General features: G+C 37.6%; 1 protein-coding gene across 1 annotated transcript; it reads left to right on the top strand.

Moving 5' to 3' along the window:
- The first annotated feature begins 16437 nt into the window (after positions 1 to 16437).
- LOC110050492 (homeobox protein Hox-D10-like) lies at positions 16438 to 22234 on the top strand. The gene is made up of 2 exons (XM_020756415.2): positions 16438 to 17126; positions 19118 to 22234. The coding sequence occupies exons 1-2, from the start codon at positions 16760 to 16762 to the stop codon at positions 19414 to 19416; spliced, it is 666 nt and encodes a 221-aa protein (XP_020612074.1). The 5' UTR covers positions 16438 to 16759; the 3' UTR covers positions 19417 to 22234.
- Positions 22235 to 22969: the final 735 nt, after the last annotated feature.

Below are 22969 nucleotides of genomic sequence, written 5' to 3'. Positions count from 1 at the left end.
TAGTCTCCCCATTCAATTTAATCAAGATTGTTTTCGAAATCCCTGCTAGCATCATTTTGTAGATTTATTTGCTTAACAGTCACCAAATAAATTGAATTTTTTCAAATAAAGTCCCCAGACAAAATAATTGTTTAGTAGGCTGTAATTTTTTCTGCTTAAAGCGAAACTTGTCACGGTGTTTTTCATGGAGTGTCTTAATGTCTTGAGCACCTCGAAATTACTCTTCTTTTCACGTTGATGTAAGGTCTCGGCGGCACCCTTTTCAGCAGTTGTAAATGTAGATTTAAATTGCAAAAGTTCTAACTCGCAGAAAACAAATGCTGTTTAATAGACGTGGCAATAATACTTTTGGCAAAATTAAAAAATCGAGCTGCACCTTGCGAGAGCAAAATGAATATTAAAAACTGAGCTATGAAAACCAGTGGGTTGGCTTTGGCGTTAATCGAAGTAAATACCATTTGTAAATAAAACTGTGCGGGCGCTAAATGAGAGCACGATTATTTTTTGTTTTGAGCCAGAATTTTCCAGTGTTTTTCGAAATCTTAAGCAAAGTACCGGTAACACAGAAGACAAAATGCTCCCCGCAGGTTTCGTTTATATGGGTTTTACTCCGAACTAATAGCCAAGATGCAATTTTAAAGCTCATGGCGATTAGCGCTAACAAGTGCGTAAAATTATGGTTAATAAAATGCGCTTGCAGGCTGCACGCTGTTTAAATATAATGAATCAAGTCAACTGGTACTGGTTATTAACACGCGCTAATCTTTCAATGAGATACATAGTGCATTATCGAGCACAATTAACTATTCTATATCGCTTCACGCGTCCATTTTCTCAGTTGTACAACGGCTTTCAAAAGTACAAATATCAAATGATGAAGCTCGGCAAAATTTAATTTTGCTGCGTACACAAGTCATTAGATTTTGTGTTTACCCATTTAATTACCTTTAATCTCTCCGGAAGGTTTTTTTTCGGACTAACTACAGAGGAATAAAGTCAAATCTTGCTTCCCTCTTTAAACAGAAGTTTTACAGGAAATTAGCTTAGTTAGTGTAAACAATATTTACATAGTGACTCCGGCTGCAAGAAACACAGAAATTGTCGATAGAATCAAAAAGTAAATACGACCGATAATAACCCGAGACTGGGGTAAATAAAAAACGTTATTTTTTGGCTGTGCAAACCTGCTATTCTACACAAAACAAGTAGAGGATTTAGTTTTATAAGCAAACCAACGACTAGAAAAATAGTTGCCATGGTTGTTGCAAATTATTACTGACTTCCGTCTTCGAAAGTGGCTCAATGGAAGCATTAAGCGATCTAATAAGTTTTGGCGAGCGCCAGGCTCATTTTCCCACTATTTGCGGTAGATCGTCCGACATTTTTTCCGTTTCCATGTGGACTAATCTAAACAGTGCTAGATAATTAAGTTCCTAAGTGTTCGCTACGCGTGCCGTGTTTAATCTTTTGCTCGCGCAAATCAAAACACATCGAGTCATGCATTTCTCCTATTTAAAACTGAATCTTCTACTTTACCAAAACAATATAATCAGACACAGCACACCTTCGCCGAACAGCAGTGGTAAAACACGAGTAAACTATTTTTAAAAAGGTGTAATTTTTAATGCACGCCAAACAGTGGGACCTATTTATAGCCCGTGGTGATAACAAAATATTTGGAAATGCTCAACTCACCAGGAGATTACTGACTGACAAAACAGTTCTAAAAGGAAGATCAAAGATATCTTAGACTACCCTGGTAGTAGTTTTAGGGCATTTTGAGGTTGAAAGCGAGCGAGTTAAGCTTCCCAATTAAAGCATTGTTGCTACTTACAGTGTTTTCACGTTACCAGAAAAAAAATTGGCACCATAGACTAAAACTACCTGCCGGCTAATTCTAATTCTAATTGAAACATTCATGTAAACGTGCGAGGGCAAACCGTTAATTAAAGTTTCTTATTGTGCCATCCTCCTACAAGATCCTCGTTGAAAAAAGTTTAAGAAAGCAAAACGCATTTTGCAAATATCACTTTGGAAGAATTTAGGCGTACATCTGTCAGTCTGTGGTTGTCTGGAAATTATGAAGTAGAATATCAGCTTTTTTAACTCAGCTACAAAATATCGAATCCTGGCAGATGTTTCTTTGCACCTTTTGAAAGGAATTACTGCTGAAAGTATTCATATATGAAAAAAAGCTATAGAATAACTCAATTATCTGTTGTAATTAACCAACACAGCTTGCCAAGACTTCTAATCGACCTCGAAATTGATTTTCTTTTATTTTGGACTTTTTCAGTCGCTTGGGGAAAGGCTTATGGGTTTAGCAAACTTTAATTCTTTTTGTCTGTTGTTTCCTTCAAACTGCTTGTGCCTGCCAAAAAGACAGGTATTATTGTATTTTTAATAAATGAAAGGAACCATTATTTAGTTGAAAGTTTATAAACGCCAATTCAATTAAATTCAGAGCCGAGAGTGGATTTTTATTGCTAACGGCTCGTGTAAGGCGCGCACCTTGCTCATTAAATAAAGTTGTTTCTTGTGAATAGCACTAAAGAATGAACCAAAAACGAGCTAAAATCGGAATGTTAAATCAAGTTTTTACGAATCAAACTCCGAACTCTTGAGCGTACCAAGCAATGTATCATGAAACGCAGTTTGCGCATATGAAATATTTGGCGAAAATCTCATCATTTTTCCTACTTCAATTTCTGTTTTGATAGACATTTTAACCTGTGTCCTGTCGGCGAAAAAACAAATTGTGTAAACAACGGAAATTTGCCTCTCAGAAGTAGCTATCCACCTTTAAGCAGGTGTAAAAAACTGGGTTATTATTTCTAAGAAAGGCTGTCTCATCAGTACACGGCTTGTACATTACGCTTTCCGAGTGCAATTCAAGAAGCTAGATGATTTTTGGCGTACTCCGTAAACAAAGAAGGGTGTCCAAATTAGACTTTCAATAAACTACTTAATGCAATTTTATCAAGAATTTCACCATTCTGCCTGGTCAAAACAAGAAAGGGAAACGATATTAATATTTTACTAAGTGCTGATGAGACTGAATTCACAAATACATGCAGAATTAAAACTTTATCATCTTTCTTCAACGGCGGGTTAAAGAACTTGTGAAATTCCTTTCTGATCCTTCAAAACCTGCCTAGAGTCATTTGATCTCGTGTAAATGTTTGCGGCGTACTGTTAACCCGTGCGGAAACAAACTTTTTAAGTACCTTTTATGACTAAGTTTAATTCAACGGAATATGCCTGAAATATTAATGAAGAGAAGTTGAAAATAATTACGAAATATAGCTGATAAATAACCGTCTCGAAAACCTCATGAATGAGAAGAAATCGAACAAACTAAATGTTTTTCATAGAACTGCAGAATCCTATTCTCTAAAAGAGCTTATAAGAGGCCGTTACACGAAAACCGAAAAATTGTGCGCCACCGACTGAGCTGAACTACTGAGCAACAGAAATCAAACCCTTGTGAGTAGTAATCGAGTTAGTTCCCCAAATGAAAATCCAATGTTATATCTCAACCATTCAAATAAGTCACCACCAGCATCTAAGGTTAATTTGCTCGTCAAGTAAAATGGTTTAAGAAAATAATAAATAAAAGTGATGAATGCTCCAACAAAATATCGTAACATTGATCCCAGAGTTAGAAATATTTGTCGCTTAGAGAGTTTATTCGCAAAACTAATTCGTCCCAAGCAACTCGTATTTTGAGGTCGATTTCGACGAATAAAAAACGTGCTGTTAAATTATATGAATCGGGTTTAACATACAATCAAGAAAAACGGTTTCAACGCAACACAGTATAATTTAAAATGAATGGTTAATTTTGCCGGTTAAAATTAAATTCTGTCAATATAAAATTCAGCCGTTAGAGGTAAAAATTTGATTTTCATTTGGAATTCTCTCCTAACAATATTCCTTGTTTTCTTTCTCGGAAGGAAGGAACTTTAAAGGCTGTGACCTGATTCGGTATCAAAAGCATCAGTGACTTCTGCACAATTTATGCAGGAAAACAGGGAGCGAAATGTTTGAAACAGAACTACAGAAGAAAACGCTTTTGAAAATGCAGGGACTGTGCCGATGCGATGGAAGGATCAAACATTTAGTTTGTGTTTGCCGAAGACAAAATATATAAAGAGTGGAAAATTAAAAGAAGAGCGATAATTGAAAATAAGAAATAAGAGGAACGTGGCAACTTAAATTATGGCTCAGTTACCCAGCTCTTAGGAGAAAAGTTACCTTTTAACGGTTCACAGGAAGCGGACGTGAAGGATTTCTGATAAGTCGTGGCAGTTGCAACAGCACAAGCGAAACAAGACAAGACGAAGACGGAAGGAAGGAAGGAAAGAGCGAAGTCATTAAAAAAAACGCAAGTAAATAAACCGTATGATTCTTTACAGCCAAACAAGGAGGCTGAAACGGGTATTCTCTGTTAAAAGCTCGCCGACCTAATATTATTGCTGGTGGTAAACAAGTGTTAACTGAACGCGTGTGGTTATTGAAGTGCCAGCAGCCATTGTCCTACACACTGTTGAAAGGTTTTCCTGTAAATCCAAACGTATTTTTCCTCTAACTGTTCTTGTCAAATTAAAATACTTAGGAGTTTACAAAGATAACGCATGAGACTTTTTAATTATCCAGGACTTTGGGAGTTTTAGGTGTTTTAGGCTGAAGACAATTCGCTAAAATACTTTCGCTGTCCTGACAATGAACTAGTGTTTCGAAGACCCTTCTTTCAAAACGGATCACCTCGGCAAGAAACAAAGATTCTAATCTGTTAAACAAAACGAAATTCTGCTCATGACTTCTTGTTCCCGCTGTTCACAGATAGTACAAAGCTGGGTCATGACTTGATGAAGTTTTCAAACGACGCGAAAGAAGTTAACTAAGTATGTAAAATATTCGGCACCATTCCAAGTTCCTTTGTATTTGAAATCAAAACAAAGCACATAGAGTTTTGCCTGCCGCTGCAGGGACACCTTAAGTCATCTCGATTGAACCTGTGAAGAGGTGCTTGCTCCACGTGTGAGGTCTGTGAGTAATCACTAGATCAAAAGTCGAGAAACCAAATTAACAGCGTTAAATGTGTACCTGCAAAGAACTGTATGTACTTGATTTAGTTACTACCCGTTTTAACAATTGTACAATGATCGGTAGCTTTCAATTAATGACGCACTCATGAATAAAGCGTTGTCACGGCTCTCTGTAAAAACTTTTGCAGGATTCAGTCAGCGGTGAGAAGATTGACAAAGGTCCGTTAGCTCAGACGAGGGACACCGGCAGAATGTACAAGAAGCACTTTATTAGTTAAACCTTTTGCGGTGGATTACATTCACAATCGTAACCAAATGCCTTTGTTCTTTCGTGTTTTATATTTCAAGGCGCAAAAGAATATCCCGAAAGAAAAAGAAAAGAAACACTGAGATGGATAAATGATTTGCTATTTCATTGAACCCACAAATTGTTTTCTATTCTTTTGTTTCTTATATTGTATGTAAAGGCGCCACAGATCAGAAACGTGTTTTTTGTTTTGGCCTTGAAAACACAAGCAACACGCGATGCGCTTTTTGTTGGTTGCACCGCTTTATTAGCTGTTAAAAAGGGTAACAAAACTGGAGAGTTACATCTGTCTTAACATTTACGATTCTGCACGTGCCGTAGACATAAACTGGTAATCCAGTATAAAGAAGAGAAAACGGTTTTGTTAGAATAGCTTTTGCCGATCTAAAGAAGTACAACACAACCTCCATTTGAAAGAGTTATAATGATACCAGCCGAGGGATTTAAACTCGATTGTGTTTTTTTAACTTTTTAAAGGAACACAGCATGATCCTCTCTTAGAATTTTCAAAGTTGCAAAGCTTCAACTATTGAAAAAGATGTTCAAATTTAAATACCAAATATTGACCTTGTGAAATGTGTGGAAATTTTAAGCAGGTTGTTTGCCCAGGAGCCGCAAAAGCAAATATTGGCGAAGGGCACAGAGTTCTGGGATCACGTCGGTTAACACGACTAGGATCGCCTTGAAAATGTTTCCTTCGTTAAAGTTTCCTGCGATTAACAGCGAAGTACTGACCCCACAACACAGGTAGGGTTAAATTGACTGACCGCAAACAAGAATTATACGGAGGTGAGAAACCATTTTCGTTTCATTAAAAACCTCATTGGCCAATGACCCTTCGCATTATACACGCGGCTCAGCAATTAGCAAAGACAATACCAGCGCACGCTCGCTCTCTGCTCTTTGCCAAGCCTTTCAAATCTTTCAAGAAGCCATCTGCTCAGATTTACTCTTGCTTTCGTCTCGTTGTACGGCACAAACAAGCGAACAAAACAAGATCTTCCAGTTGAGTAAATTACCCGTTTAAAAGAAAAATAGCGACCTGGTGCAAGGGGTTTGTTTTTTTGAGTGTTTCTACCTGTTACAGACATCTGTTGTTTTGAACAACCTGTTCGGATTTTTTTCAAAACACCTTTTCGATCTACGTTGCTGTAGCGGAAAACCTTGATCGCGGCCAAATTTGATTCATTAATTCAGCCATGCAGAACGGCAACCATTAAGACCACGCCAACGAAAACATTGCATAATTCATAACACTCTTAATTTAGCACAATACACTCCATCGGGTGGAAATGTCATTTGAGTGGAGTAGCATTGAAGAAAAATACCTTTCCTCGTTGAATAGTCTCGTTTCAGTTTTAATTTCACTTGATTCAGCATCAGCCTTTTAATGCCACTTAGCTTTGACGTTTTCAACCATAAACTGTGGAAAACGATCACTGTTCCCAACTTGGGAGCAAAATATGCCCACCAATGAATTTTAATCTCATTTTCTCATTCAAAATCTTGATTATCCGGTTTAGCTTAATACAGGAAGCACATGTTTACTGTTTTGACGTGGGAAAACAAGTGAAGAGACCGTCCTGTTTAATCTTGTTACGTAGGAGGATAAAACGGACTTCTGCTTTCTAAGCTCGAAATGACTATAAGCCGAATCAGTGTGAGTATTTTGGCCTGAAAGATAGGATTATGTTTTGTATTCTGGCCAGTTGGAATTGGGTAACTATTGTTGCCCATCACAATCGGTGAATTTGAAGCCCTTCTCAAAATGTTTGGGCAAATAGAAGCCATATTTCTTAGGCCAAGTTAACTCTAATAACGTTTTAGAAACGTGTACTAATTTTACAGATATTAAAAGTAGTGTCTACTTTTGGGTCAGGCCTGAAATAAGGTGTCGAAAATCACCGACATATTCAGTTTCTTGAAATACGGTGAAAGTTTAAAGAAACGGGCCGCACTACCCCACCAAAAATGTAAGGCCAAATACTCTCCCGCCCAGACATTTAGACGAAGATCAATTTCTTTACTCATATCACCTGTCAGTTTGATTGTGTCTGATTGACAGCGTGTTCAGTAGTTGTATAAACTGAAGTTTGTTGTTCTTAAAGAACCGTATATGTGAACGCAAAAGGCGTTTTAAACTAAAAAAAAAATGGGTTCTTAAATAGAAATGTAGGGCATAGTCCTATTTTACATACGAGAAATACCATGATTGCAGTTTTGCACTCCACTTCGCAGTTGCAAAAATAAAGCCTGTAAAAAAAAACTGGCTTGAACAAGGTTCGGACCCATGAACCATGCGATGTAGCTAAAGTTTCTGCTAGTCTGTTCAGGTTACCTTCTCGGTCAGCTGGAACGACTGGAAAAGCTGGCGGGCGAATTAAAAACGAGCGGAGTCAGAGAGAGATTGAGAAAGAAAACCTTCTTATTTCTTTATTTTTTTTTTCCTTAACCCTCGTTTTTATTTCGCCCGCCCGCCGTTTTGATCTTCTCTGCTACCGCGGGAGCCTGGAACTCTGAGGTGTCAAGCCAACTGGGAGCTAGCTGTTCACTCTCTAAGTTCCTCGCCTCGGGGGGGCACTGCCATATATGGGCTATATAGGTATGTGGCGCTGTGAAGGGTATGGTTTTCAAGCAGTTTACTCTAGGATAGGGTATATAAGTCAGAGCGTTTGGGTCTAGAATAGGGTATCATTTTCCCCAAAACTGACTAGTTGGTTGAAGATTTTATCTAGACTAAGGAAACCAGGAATTGCCACTCAAAAATATAAAAAAACAAAATCGGCGGGTTTAAATTTACGCAAATCAGCCTCAATAGTGTCGACAGATGGGGGGATTTGGGGAGTTTACTCTAGTATAGGGTAGCAAAATTCAGCTGAACTAGCTCTGGTATAGGCTAAGGGTTCCAGGGTCCCAGCGGCACATCCCCACCCAGAAATTCCCAAAGTACCCCCCGGGTTCCTCGCATACCCGAAGAAGAGGAGAAATTGAAGTGAATATATGAACACCATCGGTTTGCACAATGATTCGAAGAATTCATATATGAAAGACCAATTCAATAATGAAGCCATTTGTGCCAGTAATATTGCTTTATGAACCTGAAGAGAGCAAGATTCAGTTACTCGTAGTCTTGAAACATTTAATTAAATGAACACTGGCTCATGTCTCGTCCATTTTTGTTTCAGCCTATCTTTACTGATCGACTGAACTTGTATAATCTTCAAGAATAGAAAAAATTTCCCGCGTTCAGTCTATCTGGAAATCTGAAAATTTTCTAAAATTTGAAATGGCTCTGAATCCTACCAAAAGAATTTTTTAAAACTTTCCAAAAAGTTGTATCTTCATTCGAACGTAAAAATTGAGTTTCACCAAGCCGTTTTTTTTTTAATATAACAACTTTAAGCAAAAATTAAGGGTGGTTTTTTTACGCAAGTTGTATTGTTGCTATGATAACCTGTTATGCCATTAAGATGACCACAACTGGTTCACCAATGACTGGGCGTCTATGTGATACCTTTAATACAGCATGACTTGATAGTGAGCGGTAGTACTGATCCGCCAAAGTATACCTGCATACGGCCTGTGCGCCTGACAGTTGAATTGACCAATCAGAGTACTATTGAATAGGCGGGAAAAACTACTGTGCTGACGTCAAATGCTTGTTAGGAGGAAAGACATTGAAATCGGGTAACTTTGCTCACTGGAGACAGCATTTAATATTCACGAAAAGGGATTTATAATTCCAAAAACCATATCAGATTGTAAAAAGTGAAAAAAAAATGGCACATTGTGTGCCTCAAAGCTTTTAATTTCGTGCCAAAAAATGGCACGCCCTTGCTCTTCGATCGCTGTCGCCATGTAGGATAATAGCTGTGTCATTTTGAACAAAATATGCTGTTCCTCGTCAATTTAAACCCAGAATTCTCGAATTAAGCATTAGAAGAAGCCAAAACGACTTTAGTATTCTTCATTTTTAGTTAGCTGGAAGAAAACTAATACTGTTACTCAGGTGTCGTTTCGGTAGGACAGCTCGGTTTTCACTGCTGCTCGTACTGCGCGCGCAGCCACCGTATGCAAGGTAACTGCTGGAAATTAAGTGCTAGAAACTGTTGCCAGTCACCTTAAGCGGGCGCCATGTCTGCCCGCAATCTGTTTTAACCGCGCATCCTAGGACATTCCAGAGCCAATTGTTTGCTACTAGTTCATGTTTGACTGTATATTAAGGGAAGAGATTCGAAAGTTTGCCGAAAACGCCAAGACCTCAAATTCTTTACAAAGGTATTATTTATTACCAACAAATGTAATTGTAGTTTAAATTACAAGGCTATTTGTCAGAATGTAATTTTCATGTAGTTCCTCAAATTGTACAAACAAGTTACAAATTCAAACACTGAGGCATTTGTCATCATCAAATAAAAAACGAGTCAACCTCAAAAAAAAGAAACACTCATCGTTTTTTTTGTAATTTATGACCGGTATATAACCGGTATATAACCTGTATATAACGTCATAAATGTCTTACATTTTACATGAAATTTCTTGTATGCGTGATAATTTTAATAACCTCACTATATTTAGATACTATCTATTTTATTAATTGCCCTTACTCAAAGGCTTTCTTTTCACCGATGACTTAAGCCTGGCAAAAACCTTCCGCACCTGCCCTTCACTGTCAAACTTCATGTCATTAATCTAAAGTTCATTTACAAAACGAAAACGGTACGTGATCTAGTTGCACGAAAAGCCACAACACAATATTCGCACTTAATTTTCCGTTTTCCCTTTGAACACAAGAAAAGCAAGAATATTTAAATCATCTTTCTTTAATGAAGACCCAAATGACGAGAGTTTCACTTTTTCGCATTTTCCTAGTAAAAAGAGACTGTTAAATGTTAATTCATGATGAAGCAAAATGTAAGTAAATATTAAAACCTCATCGTTGCTCGTTTTATCCCAGCTTGGTGTCATTATGTAGCTCTGTGGGTATCGTATAATTTACTTATCGCATAATTTATTTATCGTCTAATTTATTTGGAAACAGTGTGGGATGTTTTGAAACCTTGTGCTGAGATCTCTGATTGTAGTCACGAATCTAATACTGCCTCTTGTAGTCGTTCTTTAAAAGCGACATGATGAGTCCTTTTGTTATACCCTTGCATCAAAATCTTGCAGAGTTTTAAGGATCCTTAATTTTGACTATTAATTATCTTATTTCCGAATTTCCCAAAACCAGAGAAGCTTTCTTGATCATGAGCAGTATTAATTCAATCCACAGTTTTGAGAATTTGCTTATATTCTTAAAGTTAGTACACGCTGATAAATATTCCTGACATCCCTCTTTTACTTTCAGTCTTTCATTTACGACTCAAAATTATATTTCGTGATATCTCATACTGTTAATTTTTTTCTATTTATATTTCGGACTTTTACCTTCAGCCGGCCGTTTTGCTAAAATCCTTTTCCGGCTAAATCGTTTCAGACACATTTCGGAAAACGTATCAAGATATTTTTCTTGCAATATCGTTTATCAGGCTTCGCTTGTTCTTTTCAGCTAAGGAAAATCAGTTAAAATCAGATCTGTTGCTGTGTGATCAGACAGAGATATATCGTAAAACAGGTGAAAAATAAGTGGCGCTTTAACATCGTCAGTTCGAAAGTTTCATTCGAATTAAATGAATTGGTCATTTCGAAAAACAAGCGGCAACGACAGGTGAATCGGCTTCTAATTCGCAAAAGAAGACTAATAAATGTTAACAAATTAATTTCCGGTAAAATAACTTTTCCCCCCGCGGCAAATAAATTCGTTTTTTTCCTCAAAAGAGCTTTTCTAGAATCAAGATTTTAATTTTAGAATGATCCTCAACCGGATATGAATCTAAGTGCCAAAAATCCTTTGAAATATTGCGAATGATGTGTTTATTTCAAACAGTAAAATGTGCCTTCTTTCGGAAGACTTCAAAACGATGGCCTCACAGTTTAAAACCCCGCCTTTGTTTAAGTTCGAAAAGAATCAAATTTGCATTTTCGAGGGCATTTTAAACTATAAAAAAACGTTTAATTTAGTAATTTGAGAGAATTAATTGTATCCTTTTGTTTAGATCTTTTAAAAAAGGACCCGGGGAAGCTTCCTGCTAAAATTGAGCAAATCCGCCCTCAGCGGAAAAATGGTTAAAGGTGTTTTAAACTTCCTTAAAAGAAAGCCTCCGGGCTTTTAAGATGTTTCTCCACATTTAAAAGAATCTGGTTAAGTAGATGGGAAATTACGCCAATTAGCTTTCATTATTTTTTATACAAATTTTTTGCGGAAATGTCCTATTTGAATCTTCCTGCCGAAAAAGATACGGTGGATGATTCTGAACAATATCGCGTTATTGTTCCAGACACCGTTTAATTATAGCGCAAAAAGATTTTTGCTCTTTTAAAAAACTTGGAAAATCATTTAACGGAGTGACTTGAGGCTGAATAACCTTTTCGGCGTCTCGTAGTCATGGCGATTATAGTAATAAGCTATTGAGCCTTTGCTCGTGGCGTGTGCCTCGCGCGTGGTCGCGAGACATACGACAAACGCGTGCAAAATCCGCGCCTCTCGAGTGGCGTGTGACGAATGGTTTTGTTCATTTCCGGGATCTGGGACATGAGGATTTAGGGCTAGACCTGACCCTTCCAGAATCAGCTTCGGTCGATTATATATTTACTCTTTCGACTTGTCAGTTTCACACGACGAAAATATGAACCAGACACAAATGTACACTGCACACTCTACCTGTTACTTTGAGATGCAAAACGATATAAATCAGTTTTTTTTTTTGTTAGATTATCTTGTGTAATTTTCTGTTTAAATAAGTCAAAAACTTGATTGTAAGAAAAGTTATTAAACCGAGCTCGAGTTTCAAATCGAAACGTGAGCATCTAGCAGATGTAAGTTTATAAACAAAGAACAATTCTATTGTCCATTTTACTTTGTTGCTTGTTTTCATTGTAAAGTGACTTTACCACGCGTAACCGAGTACGAATGAACAACAACAGAATCGCTTTGTCGCGAAAAGATCCATTCTTTCACTGCTAATTGTCCCGCTACGTTTTGTAGCAGAAACTATTAAGGGAGTCTTGCAGTAAAAGGTACGACGAACAAAACACAAAGCAACACAAAACAAAACATACGGCAACTGTTGTTACATAACACATGTAAACGGACAAGTGTCCGCCATGTTTATGTTGAATCACTTTTCATAAGACTTTCCGAAGAAAAGAGCAAAAACATACGCGTTTGAAGATCTTAATGAATAAGAGTTTGACCTAAAAATGTGCCCCATATTTTAAAAAATAAAATTCCTCACTCCCTTCGAGGTTTATATTTGAATATTAACAGTAAAGTTCACTAGTCACTGTCAGATTTAGTGAAACTTTTCTCCTTGCTACTATCGGAGACTTGTCACTTTCGATGGGAGTTATGCATTCAGAACTTTCCCGCATAACATATTACGATTCATGACGGAAAATTGTACATGATGATTCGCTTTGCTTTGTTTTAGAGCGAAATGTTTTAACAACAGACCTTCTACGAAATCTCTCTCTGACGTAAAAGAACTATTGTGATACCATTATCGTGTATAATTTGGCGTATTAATTTTAAATGAGCACAAGCCAGGGAACCGCAAGCCACAGAAAACCACAAAATGGTTTTAAACTTTGTCGTGTATAACAATAAAGTAAGTAAGTATGAACTTTATTATTGTGTCAAATGATCTAGTGTACTTATATGGATGCTAATTGAGGACACCTGACCACTGAACATTTATACAACAATCACATAATATTTACAACTGGGAAATATAAAATCAAAGAATATGTCAAACAATAGTAACAATAAAATAAAACTTCTTACTTACTTACTCTTACTTGTTACTCCTGTCAAACTTGAAAAGAGTGCACGAGATGTTTCACAAAATCTGACGGAAAGAAATGAGGATGAGGTGGTCTCCATGACAGAGTATCTTTAATCAGCACTGACCGTCGATCAGAAGAGTGAAGGCTTATTCAGGCTAAACATTTGAAGCGTGCAATGCGCAGTGCTCCGGCGTTGGTTTTCAAACTAGAATGTTAAGAGTCAAAAAATTTCCTCCTAGTAGTTAGCAAGGAATGAGGTATTTCACCGCACTGGGTCTGAGCCCCCTTCAAGTTCGATGTTTGACTCCTTACCCACTACCTGGCCCCCCTCCGCTACCAATCTTTGCCCTGCGCGTCGATGCGCAAAGATTTTGCGGTTGAAAGTATGTCAATACCCCGCTCAGTTGTAACGGAACAAAACTGGCGAAATTTTTTGGATCGTCTAGATGATGAATACATTTAACGTCGTGAGGTCCTCGATACCTTGAAGCTATATACACAAAGGTGTTGTCGAATATTATGGGAAAGTTTGTAGTATTCTGTGTGTCCGAGACATAATCTGCTGATGATGTCATTAGAATGAAATCAGATATATCTTAACCAAACGCGATAAAGAAAATTTGGGGGAAGAACTGTGTCTAAAAATAAAAAGATAAGGAAAAGGATTGACTCACAGAGGTAGTATGAGGGATGGAGGCTCCTGGTGATGGGCTCCTACGGGAGGGGGGGGGGGGGGGAGAGGGGAGGATGAGGTTCGTTCAGACATTTGTTGGGTCGCTAAGGAATTTTCGGGTCGCTCAGGATTGTTCCAGAATTCGACTTAGACGTTTTTCATGCACATCCTTAGACTCCATAATATTCTCATTGCTTCGATAAAGAAATACAGAGATTAAATATTATCTAATATATAAAATCAAAAGTGTTTATTCGAATCCATTCACCGCAAGGAAATAGAAATAAGTGTTTGTTCATAGTTCTCATCTACATAAAAAGGTGAAGTCTGCCTCAAGGCTGGAGGGGGGGGAAGCTTACCAGACTAGTAACTGATAACTATTAACTATTTCTCAACACGGCTTGAGCTGATTAGGGTAAGTTAACCGCTAAATTAAGTTTTTGAAGCTCGCAGTTTATAGCCCCTCGTCGGATAGACTGCGAGCAGTCTCTTTCTTTCTGTATTGTTTTGAGAAGCTAGTGAGCCATGGCGGTGATTTATTTATATTTCAATTTGGAATTTAAAACTATATTTACATATCGAGCTGAGAATTGTTCTAACACCATACGAAACCTTACGTAAACCAAACTAAAGGAAGTTCTTCAGTGCTGTTGTCGGACATCAATTATAACTAATTGATGTTGTCCTCGATGTCGCCGCCTTGGTTGCGTAAACTTCCTATTAACGCATGATTAACTTCGGCGTGAAGTTATCGCCGACTCCAGTTATTAAGTCATTAATCATTGGTCTAATACCGTGCAAATGGTAAAATCCATAACTGGTGTATGAGATAAAGAGTGGAATCCCACGATCAAAGAGTCTGCGATAATAATCGTATACAAATTACCTCGTTATGATTGCGGGGTAGAAAAGGGTTCTAATTTGAGAAAGTGAAATAAGCTTTGTTTTATTTTTCCCGGGGGGGTACTCCCAGAAAAGTTGGGTGGGGGTGTGCGGTCCACTTCCCAAAACCCTTACCCTATTTATGACCAAAATCTGCGATTTTTCCTACCCTATTTATGACCTGGCCAAAAATTCGATACCCTATTTATGAGCGTTGCGGCTGGCGCAGTTCCCTTAAACTGAAGCTATGAAGGACTTTTGTTGACGTTCTTATTGATAACGATGAAAAAGTAACTTCTTCTAAGAAATATACCCAATTAAAGACTAGAGTGCTAAAGTCATACCCTATTTATAGCCAAAATGGCCAAAATCGATACCCTATCTATGACTAAAACGGCTGAAAAACCCTACCCTTTGGGGCCGCACATACCTATATAGCCCATATAAGGGAGTACCCCCGGGTATTTTCTACAAATGGGTGTGGCGTTCCCGGGAGATTTCACGACACCTTTTTATCGTTGTATGCCTGTCATGACATAACAGGATAAAACAGATCAAGACAACAACCTGTGAATTTACGTGAAATTGGCAAATTCAATACAAGGGCACGAAAATAATTCTGCCCTAGGACAGTTTCCCATTTGCTTGCTAAATTATTCAGTGAAGTTTCAATTTAAGTTACAAAGGATATAGTTGATAATATGGAATACAAAAAGAAGGAAAGGTCGGTCAAATTTGCCGAGAGGAATGAAGGGAAAAAGAACGCTTGAATTGCAGGTTAGTTTTTAGCGCACAAAGCTGTGAGTTGTATGAGCATATGAGGTTTGAGAAGCGTACAACGGCAGACTGCATGACCTCGCTGTACAACAAATGTTATGCTGTCGTCGAGATTCTACAAATTAGTTTCTTCTCCAAAGTAAGATGAGCTGTTTTAAAATGAAGTTATACCTGTTCTGCTTTTTTTTTTTAATCACTTTAAACTAACCATGTACTGGAACATTCTATTTGTTTTCAGTCTGTCTCAAAGTCTGGGTGGAAATTTTAATCGGCCTGTAGTTTTAAAAACAAAAAACAAAAATAAATCGAGTCCTTGAATTCCTCTTGGCTGGACAGGAAACACAGGAATTATGTCAAATTAAAAGTTATTTTTTGCCGCGTCTTGTAGAAATCTTGAACAAGCTGCCCCCTGGAAAATTGTAGAGTACAAAAATGTAATAAGCATATGCCTACAATAAACTGATCTACTTTCAAAAGGCTGGAGCTTCCTCCAATTTGGCACAAGAACGATGGAAATCAGCTTAAATTTCGTGCGAAATTTACAAGCTCTTCTCATCTGTAATCCATTCCAGTACAAGTTCTCAAATGACATAATTAATGAGCTATGATGAGTCACAACGTTGCGGTCGGAAAGCTGCTATAAACGAGAAATAGAATGATTAAAAAGCGAATAAAGAATGGACGCCCTGCAAGTTCTCCGAGTGAAAATAGTTATTGGCTAAGCGACGCCAAATTAATTCAGTTCATCTCCAGTTTGTTTTACCATCGCCTACACGCCTCCATAAGTAAACTGTTATCTTGCTGTTAAATTAAACAAATGTTCTGACATATCCTGATTGGGTGCCATTCGCCCCAAGCCAGTGCGAAAACCTAATCCTCTTGTTCTAGTTCACAAATCGTCAAGCATCATACTCGACAGAGTAAAGATAGTTGGCAAGGAACCATTGACAATCAGACTCGAAACCTTGTGGAGTTTGTCACCGAGGTAATAGTTTATTTAACCATTTTTTTCGTCCGGCGGCATCTGCAGACTCTTGACGGTTTATTAACACTTCATTATTTCCAGCGTCTGAGGCGATTCATGTAATTGGATAACAAAGTGTGACACGTGACCTTCTGAGCTCCGTGAAAGCAAATAAAAAATTGTAGTACTTCAATTCGAGAAGACATTGTCAAACTACCATGTACAACATATGCATAACAAAAACTATGGATCAGTTTAACAACAATGGTCTTGCTTATCCGATGAACCCGTTTCCTGCGCCAGGGAGAGACAAAACTCAAGTTCAGTTCTACAATAACGTGCCAAGCAACGCCGCACATCGCATCACACCTATCCCTTGTTACCGGCCAACACAGCCTCCGGAACAAGTGCCCCTAGATTGGAATATTCCAGTCCTTCCTGAGCTCTCAGCTAGCTATTCCGCACCTCCTCAATCTTTTGTCCAAGACCTGAATTCGATGTTACCATCGTACGGTGCGAGAGTTTATCAAAACGTAGCGCGAGCTTCCCAAGGAGAGGATACACTTTGCTTCAAAAACCTCTCAGGTGGGTTTCTCTCACTCCCTCATCTTCTCATCCACTTGCTGGCTAAAGAGATTACATTATTCATGATTCTATCTTTAGCGCATTCGAGTCCGTTTCGAGGTATTCAGCTGCTACATCTCAGCATTTATTATAAAAAAATCTTGCAAACTAAGTGAATAAGACTGCCCTTTGCTCCTGTCGTGAAAATTCGAGTCATCCTGATAGTGCCAAGATAAATAACCAAGCTCATCTTCAACTTTCCAAGCAGTTAGGTTAATAATGGAACATTTTACGCTTTCAGTAGCTACTTTGTTTTTCTTGTTGAGTGTGCAAGTTAAGTTTGCTAGTCGGGCGCGTTTACTGACCAGAGGGCGCTAGAAGGCACGAGTTGTCTATTGACGTGAAAAGAAAGTTCATTCAGGAACTGCCTTGGTATTTAGTGTTGGTGTGGGTGTTCGGAGACCGGATAATCTTGAAAATACTTGAACATTGATTATCGCCGCTAACATTCAAGTCACCGCGACTTAAATCGCTACTAGGCCGCCCAAGATGCTAAGAATTGGCGGCGTAATCATGAGGAGAAAAAGTAAATATTTGTAACCACATTACTGAGGCACATCTTTGCGTCTGCCTTGCCCGGTTGTCTGTGACAAATTTTGTGAGCGTACATACTTTCAATCAGCAAAACTTGGTTCTGCGCTTGTTTCAACGTTCAACTTTCACTGTCAATACATGTTGTTGACATAACAAAGCAACAAAAAAAGGATCATAATTGGGGGTTTGTTGTAAATCCTATCAGCTTGCGACCCTTCTCGATTTCTGTCATTCAAAAGCTCAAGATTGGGTGTGACGTTTTCACAGAGAACAACGCAAATTCCACGGCACTAACACACTTTGTGCGACAAATTATTACGAGCTCGGTTCTTCAAATCACCTGGTAAGAATACTACCATTCGAGAGGCAAACCCTTGTCGTAACTTACGGCAATGTGATATCCACGAGCAGTCGGGAGTCTACTGTTGTCGTAGCGATAGAGACTGAGATCATTTACATAGCCTCCGTACCCACTTCTGTTTATGAAGGTTAGCCTGCTTCAACATGATTTATATGTTTTGGGAATTGATTTATGTTCGCTAAACGGTATGTATTTAATGTAAGGGATATAATGGCAAATATGATTAGACGAAGGGAGCTCGTTAGCGCAGTCGATAGAGTAACTAACGACCACAAATCCTTCCGTGGAATTACCAAGCATCTAAGATCTCCTTCACTAACCTATAACTATGTTCTTTTGTACGAGAAGTTACGTTGTAAATTAAACTAAATAGAAGTAATTTCCTGCCCTAGGAGAGGAGAGAGTTGTGGCTTAATTCTATTGGGAGAAAAACAGTTAGGTTTATTTGAAGAAACGAGATTCGCGGGACATACTGGTGGTGAAAAACAAAATGGAAGACGAACTTGTTTCGCATGGACCTGAAATCAGCGCGGTTTTAGTTTACCCCAGGAAGTATTTAATAATGGCAGCCCAGAACAATGTAGAGCATTTAAACGCTCTCTAGCGAAGAGAGAAGCTTTTTAATTAAATTGATTAATCTAGCAAGATAGGGATGAAGTAGGCAGACTTTTGTTCAGCTTTCGTTGGTCGCGAGTTATTTGTGCGTTGTCTGGGCTGGGAGGACAAGGTAACAGATGTGAATAGATAATCGTAAGTATGAAGCAGAGTTTCTTTAATTTAGTCGTGGTATTTTAATCCTAGGTTGATTTACGATCCGTCAGACAGTTATCCGAACGGATATGCTTTGTCAGGCAATTTCCATGGACAATTTTAGTCACCTTCCATTAGTCATTTTACATTTCAAGTCCTTAGTAAATTGTCGTCTCACTAGTGCTATATTCATGGTCTTTCACGTTCATAAGTTGTTCACTTTCATATATTCGCATCATTTGAAGTAAAACTTGTCGAAAAACCAACAATAGTAAAGTCTTTTTGTATTGATTTTTTTTTCCTTTAGAGGACAGACCGAGAGGTCGTGGTAGAGAATCGTGGAGCTCCGCGACAGTTCGCTCTCGAGCAAGGACAGCCTACACAACAAGACAACAAGTTGAACTGGAAAAGGAGTTTCTCTTCAGCAGATACATTACCAGGGCGCGCAGAATAGAGCTGGCCAAATCCTTAAGTCTCTCGGAAAAGCACATCAAGATCTGGTTTCAAAACCGAAGAATGAAAATGAAGAAGAACGAAACAACATTTGAAAGCAGAAAAACAAGCCCCAACGAAATACGAAGACTGTATAGTATGGCGGATGAATGAGTAATGTTTTAATTACGTTGAACGTTTTTTTTTTTATCGTTTGTCTATGCTGTACATTTTGATAGTGTATACTGAAGATGTATAGTTATTTGTTGCAGTCCATACGAATGCAATCATATATAAAATATTGGTATTTATACTACCGTATAAACTTAAATTACGTTCGTTGAATTTAACTTATCTCTAAAAACAACAAGTTACGACAATTTTTCTATTTCGGACACACACATAGTTAGAGGTTAGATTTTCCTGAATGTAGAGCACATGGTTTCGACGATTCAGTGAATTCAATCTTTCGATACTCAGTGCATTTTAAATGTAAAATCCCAAGTTCGCACGAACAAGTATTTCATACGCAGCTTTGAGGGAATCAATCAACTATGCTAGCTAGCGCTGAACTTCACAGCAGGACAGGGAAATTGTTTTAAAGAGTATAGTCCTTTCCTTGCAAGTACGTCACAGGTTGTCAATACTATCACTTCGAATCAACGTTTCACGATCGATCTTTAGAAGTATTTTTTTTGTGTGTAGGTTTTTTATTTTGGCATTTGAGATCTGTTCAATACAGGAACATCGATTGAACATTCCAGTAAACTTAGCTTCAATTAATTTTTAATTTGGAAACATTTCGACAAATAAAAATTAATTTACTCGTTCAAGTCCCTCTCTACGACTAGTTTGAAATTTCCTCGCAAAAGGCAATCGTATTCACCATTCTTCTCAGTTGGGGAAAAAGGCATATACGTAGTATTATTAGTATCTATACTGAGGGCAGTGAAATTCTTACATTTTTATTACCATCGGTTGAAATACTTTGTTATGTATTGCAACATTTTCTCTTCCTTGGAGATTTGTATGTTAATAAAAACATATTTAAGTCATTCATTCAATTGAATCACACGATCTCATTTTTAACGCGACCGAAGAATTTAAACCACAATTGTTTGAAATGACCTTAGTGATATCTACTCACCTAAGGAATGATTCTTCGGTTTTCAAATTTTTCGGAAGGTATTGCGATCTGCGCTGCGACAACCAATCCTTCAATTTAGTGCTGTTTACTTCTATTACATTTATTTCTAATATCAAAGCATAAATTCTTTTTACTTATCACTAATTGCGATGTATTGACTTGGATGTCACTTCTGAGAATCTGGGGGTTATATCAACTGACAAGATAAATCGTCCAGGCTCCATTAGCGAGGAAGGGGGGATAAATCTGAGTATACCACATCCTTTTCATTTTAATTTTGGCCTAAGTATCCTGTATCCTGTCAATTCCAGCTGCAAAAAATAACGATTTCCCTACCCGATATCCCATTTTATCTGACATGAATATCCCGTATCCCATTAATTTTTCCCCAAATATCCCGTATCCCGTTAATTTTTTGACCTAAATATCCCGTATCCCGTCGATTCCAATGGCAAAAAGTAACGATTTCCCCACCTGATATCCCATTTTATCTGCATGATATAAATATTCCATGTCCCATTAATTTTCCCCAAATATCCCGTATCCCGTATCCCGTTAATTTTTTGGTCTAAATATCCTGTATCCCGTCAATTCCAGTTGCAAAAAATAACGATTTCGCCACCCGATATCCCTTTTTATCTGACTTTGATATTAGAAATAAATGTAATAGAAGTAAACAGTAAAAGTAAAAGCACTGCACATTAAGTTTGGAGGAAAGCTAAAATTCCTGAAAAAGTCTAAAGGCCTACCCTCAAGTGTACTAGAAGAAATATATTTCAAAGGGATTGTCCCAAGCATCACTTATTGCATCGCTATTTGGGGATCCTGCTCACCATCTACCTTTAAAGTATTGGAACATTTACACTTAAAAGCTGCCAAACTAATCCGTAAACTGCCCAGCGAAACTCCTGACTCTGACTTACTTGACCTTGTTAAATGGAAACCTTTAGGCTACATTTACAAGCGTAGGCTCGCTTCTATAATGTATCAGGTTTTCCACGATAGTTTACCTGATCAACTCACAGCCCTATTCGAAATACGCAACACCGACAATAATTATAACTTAAGGCGTATTAATGACTTCTCGAATGTACGGTACAATAGTAACCTTGGCAGAAATAGTTAAAGGTACAGAGGACCCATAGTTTGGAATTTAATGCCTAAAGCCATCAAGGATGCCTCCTCCCTACAGCTTTTTAAACAAAAACTTAGACAGGCCTCAAGGATACTAGAACAAATTCAATTTGAAAAAGAAGCCTGTCAGATAACATCAAAACAAACGAACTTTCTGTATTTTTAAATTTTTGTTAATTTTTGTAAATTAAGTACTAAGTTTTTGTTATAGTTTTTTAATTAAGTTTCTGGCAGGTCCCCACCAGCCTTTAGGTTGCCTCAAACCAACCTGCCTCAACAAAAAGTATATGTATGTATGCGTGTTTGTATGTATGTACATAAATATCCCATGCTCCAAACACTTTTATTACTTATAAATAGCTTCGTTTTCAGTAAACTGTTTTATTGTTCCTCAGTGTGGGGGAACACATCTAAACGTAATCTACACAAACTACAGTTGGTGCAGAACTTTGCAGCCAGAGTTTTATTAGGGTTGAGCAAGTTTGACCATATCTCTCAGGGTCAGAGATCTCTTAGATGGTTAGATTATGAAAGAAATTAACAGTTTTAAGAAGGCTCTTTTAAAATATGTTTTATAAGAAATAATTGAATTTTTAATTTAAATTGTTATTGTAAATAAGTTTTTTTAATTTCTAGTATTTTTTAATAGTTAGTTTATTGTGACTGAAAAGCCCTGTTAAAGGGAGTTCCAATAAAGTATGTATGTATGTATGTATGTATGTATGTATGTATGTACGTATGTACGTATGTAATTTTCCCCCAGATGTCCCGTATCCCGTTGATTTTTTGACCTAAATATCCCGTATCCCGAAAAACCCCTAATAGCGCGTGATCACCCATTTGATGATTTTCTATGTTCTGAACTGAATGATCCGTTTTTACATTGTATTAATAAAGAGGGGGGAAATTGTATACATCATCACCTGTATAGAGAAAATTGTTGTATTTTTTTAAACATTCGACGAGAAGGTCCCAAATGCCGATACTGTTATCAATTTTTAATAAATGCGAAACGTACTTTTTAGAATAATGTTGTCAAGTATATAAATGGATTATGAACAAAGTAAGAAAAGAAAGGAAAAGCAATATTTTTCCCCATATGTCACACCGAAACTGTTATGAGGATTTTTCTTACTAATTGTTTGACTTACCACAACCCGTATTCATTAAACTGGTTTCAATTTTGGAAACACTAATGTCGTCAACAGCATAGGGCTTACCCCTCAATTTCCGACCAATACAACTTAGTCTCATCATGGACTGGTTTGTGCACCAGAAGGGAGAATTTCCAGTCATCCACTCTTTGTCGTCAGAAGTTATCTTCCGGCCTGACCTGTTCGCTGACTTTGTGTTGATATTGTGATGAGAAAATGGATACTGAAAAGCAGATTTTTATCTAAGAATGTTTGCACTCTTCTATAACAGAACTGTTTATTTTGTTTTGTT

The sequence above is a fragment of the Orbicella faveolata genome, unplaced genomic scaffold, assembly GCF_042242905.1.
Source record: "Orbicella faveolata isolate gen_17 unplaced genomic scaffold, um_ofav_v1 contig_35, whole genome shotgun sequence".
NCBI classification, from domain to species: Eukaryota; Metazoa; Cnidaria; class Anthozoa; order Scleractinia; family Merulinidae; genus Orbicella; species Orbicella faveolata.
This window is presented reverse-complemented; position numbering and strand designations above follow the sequence as displayed.

Coding starts and splice junctions, on each gene's coding strand:
- LOC110050492 (XM_020756415.2), top strand. CDS start 16,760: ATGTACAACATATGCATAACAAAAACTATGGATCAGTTTAACAACAAT. Junction 17,127..19,117: donor TTGCTTCAAAAACCTCTCAG/GTGGGTTTCTCT, acceptor TTTTTCCTTTAG/AGGACAGACCGAGAGGTCGT.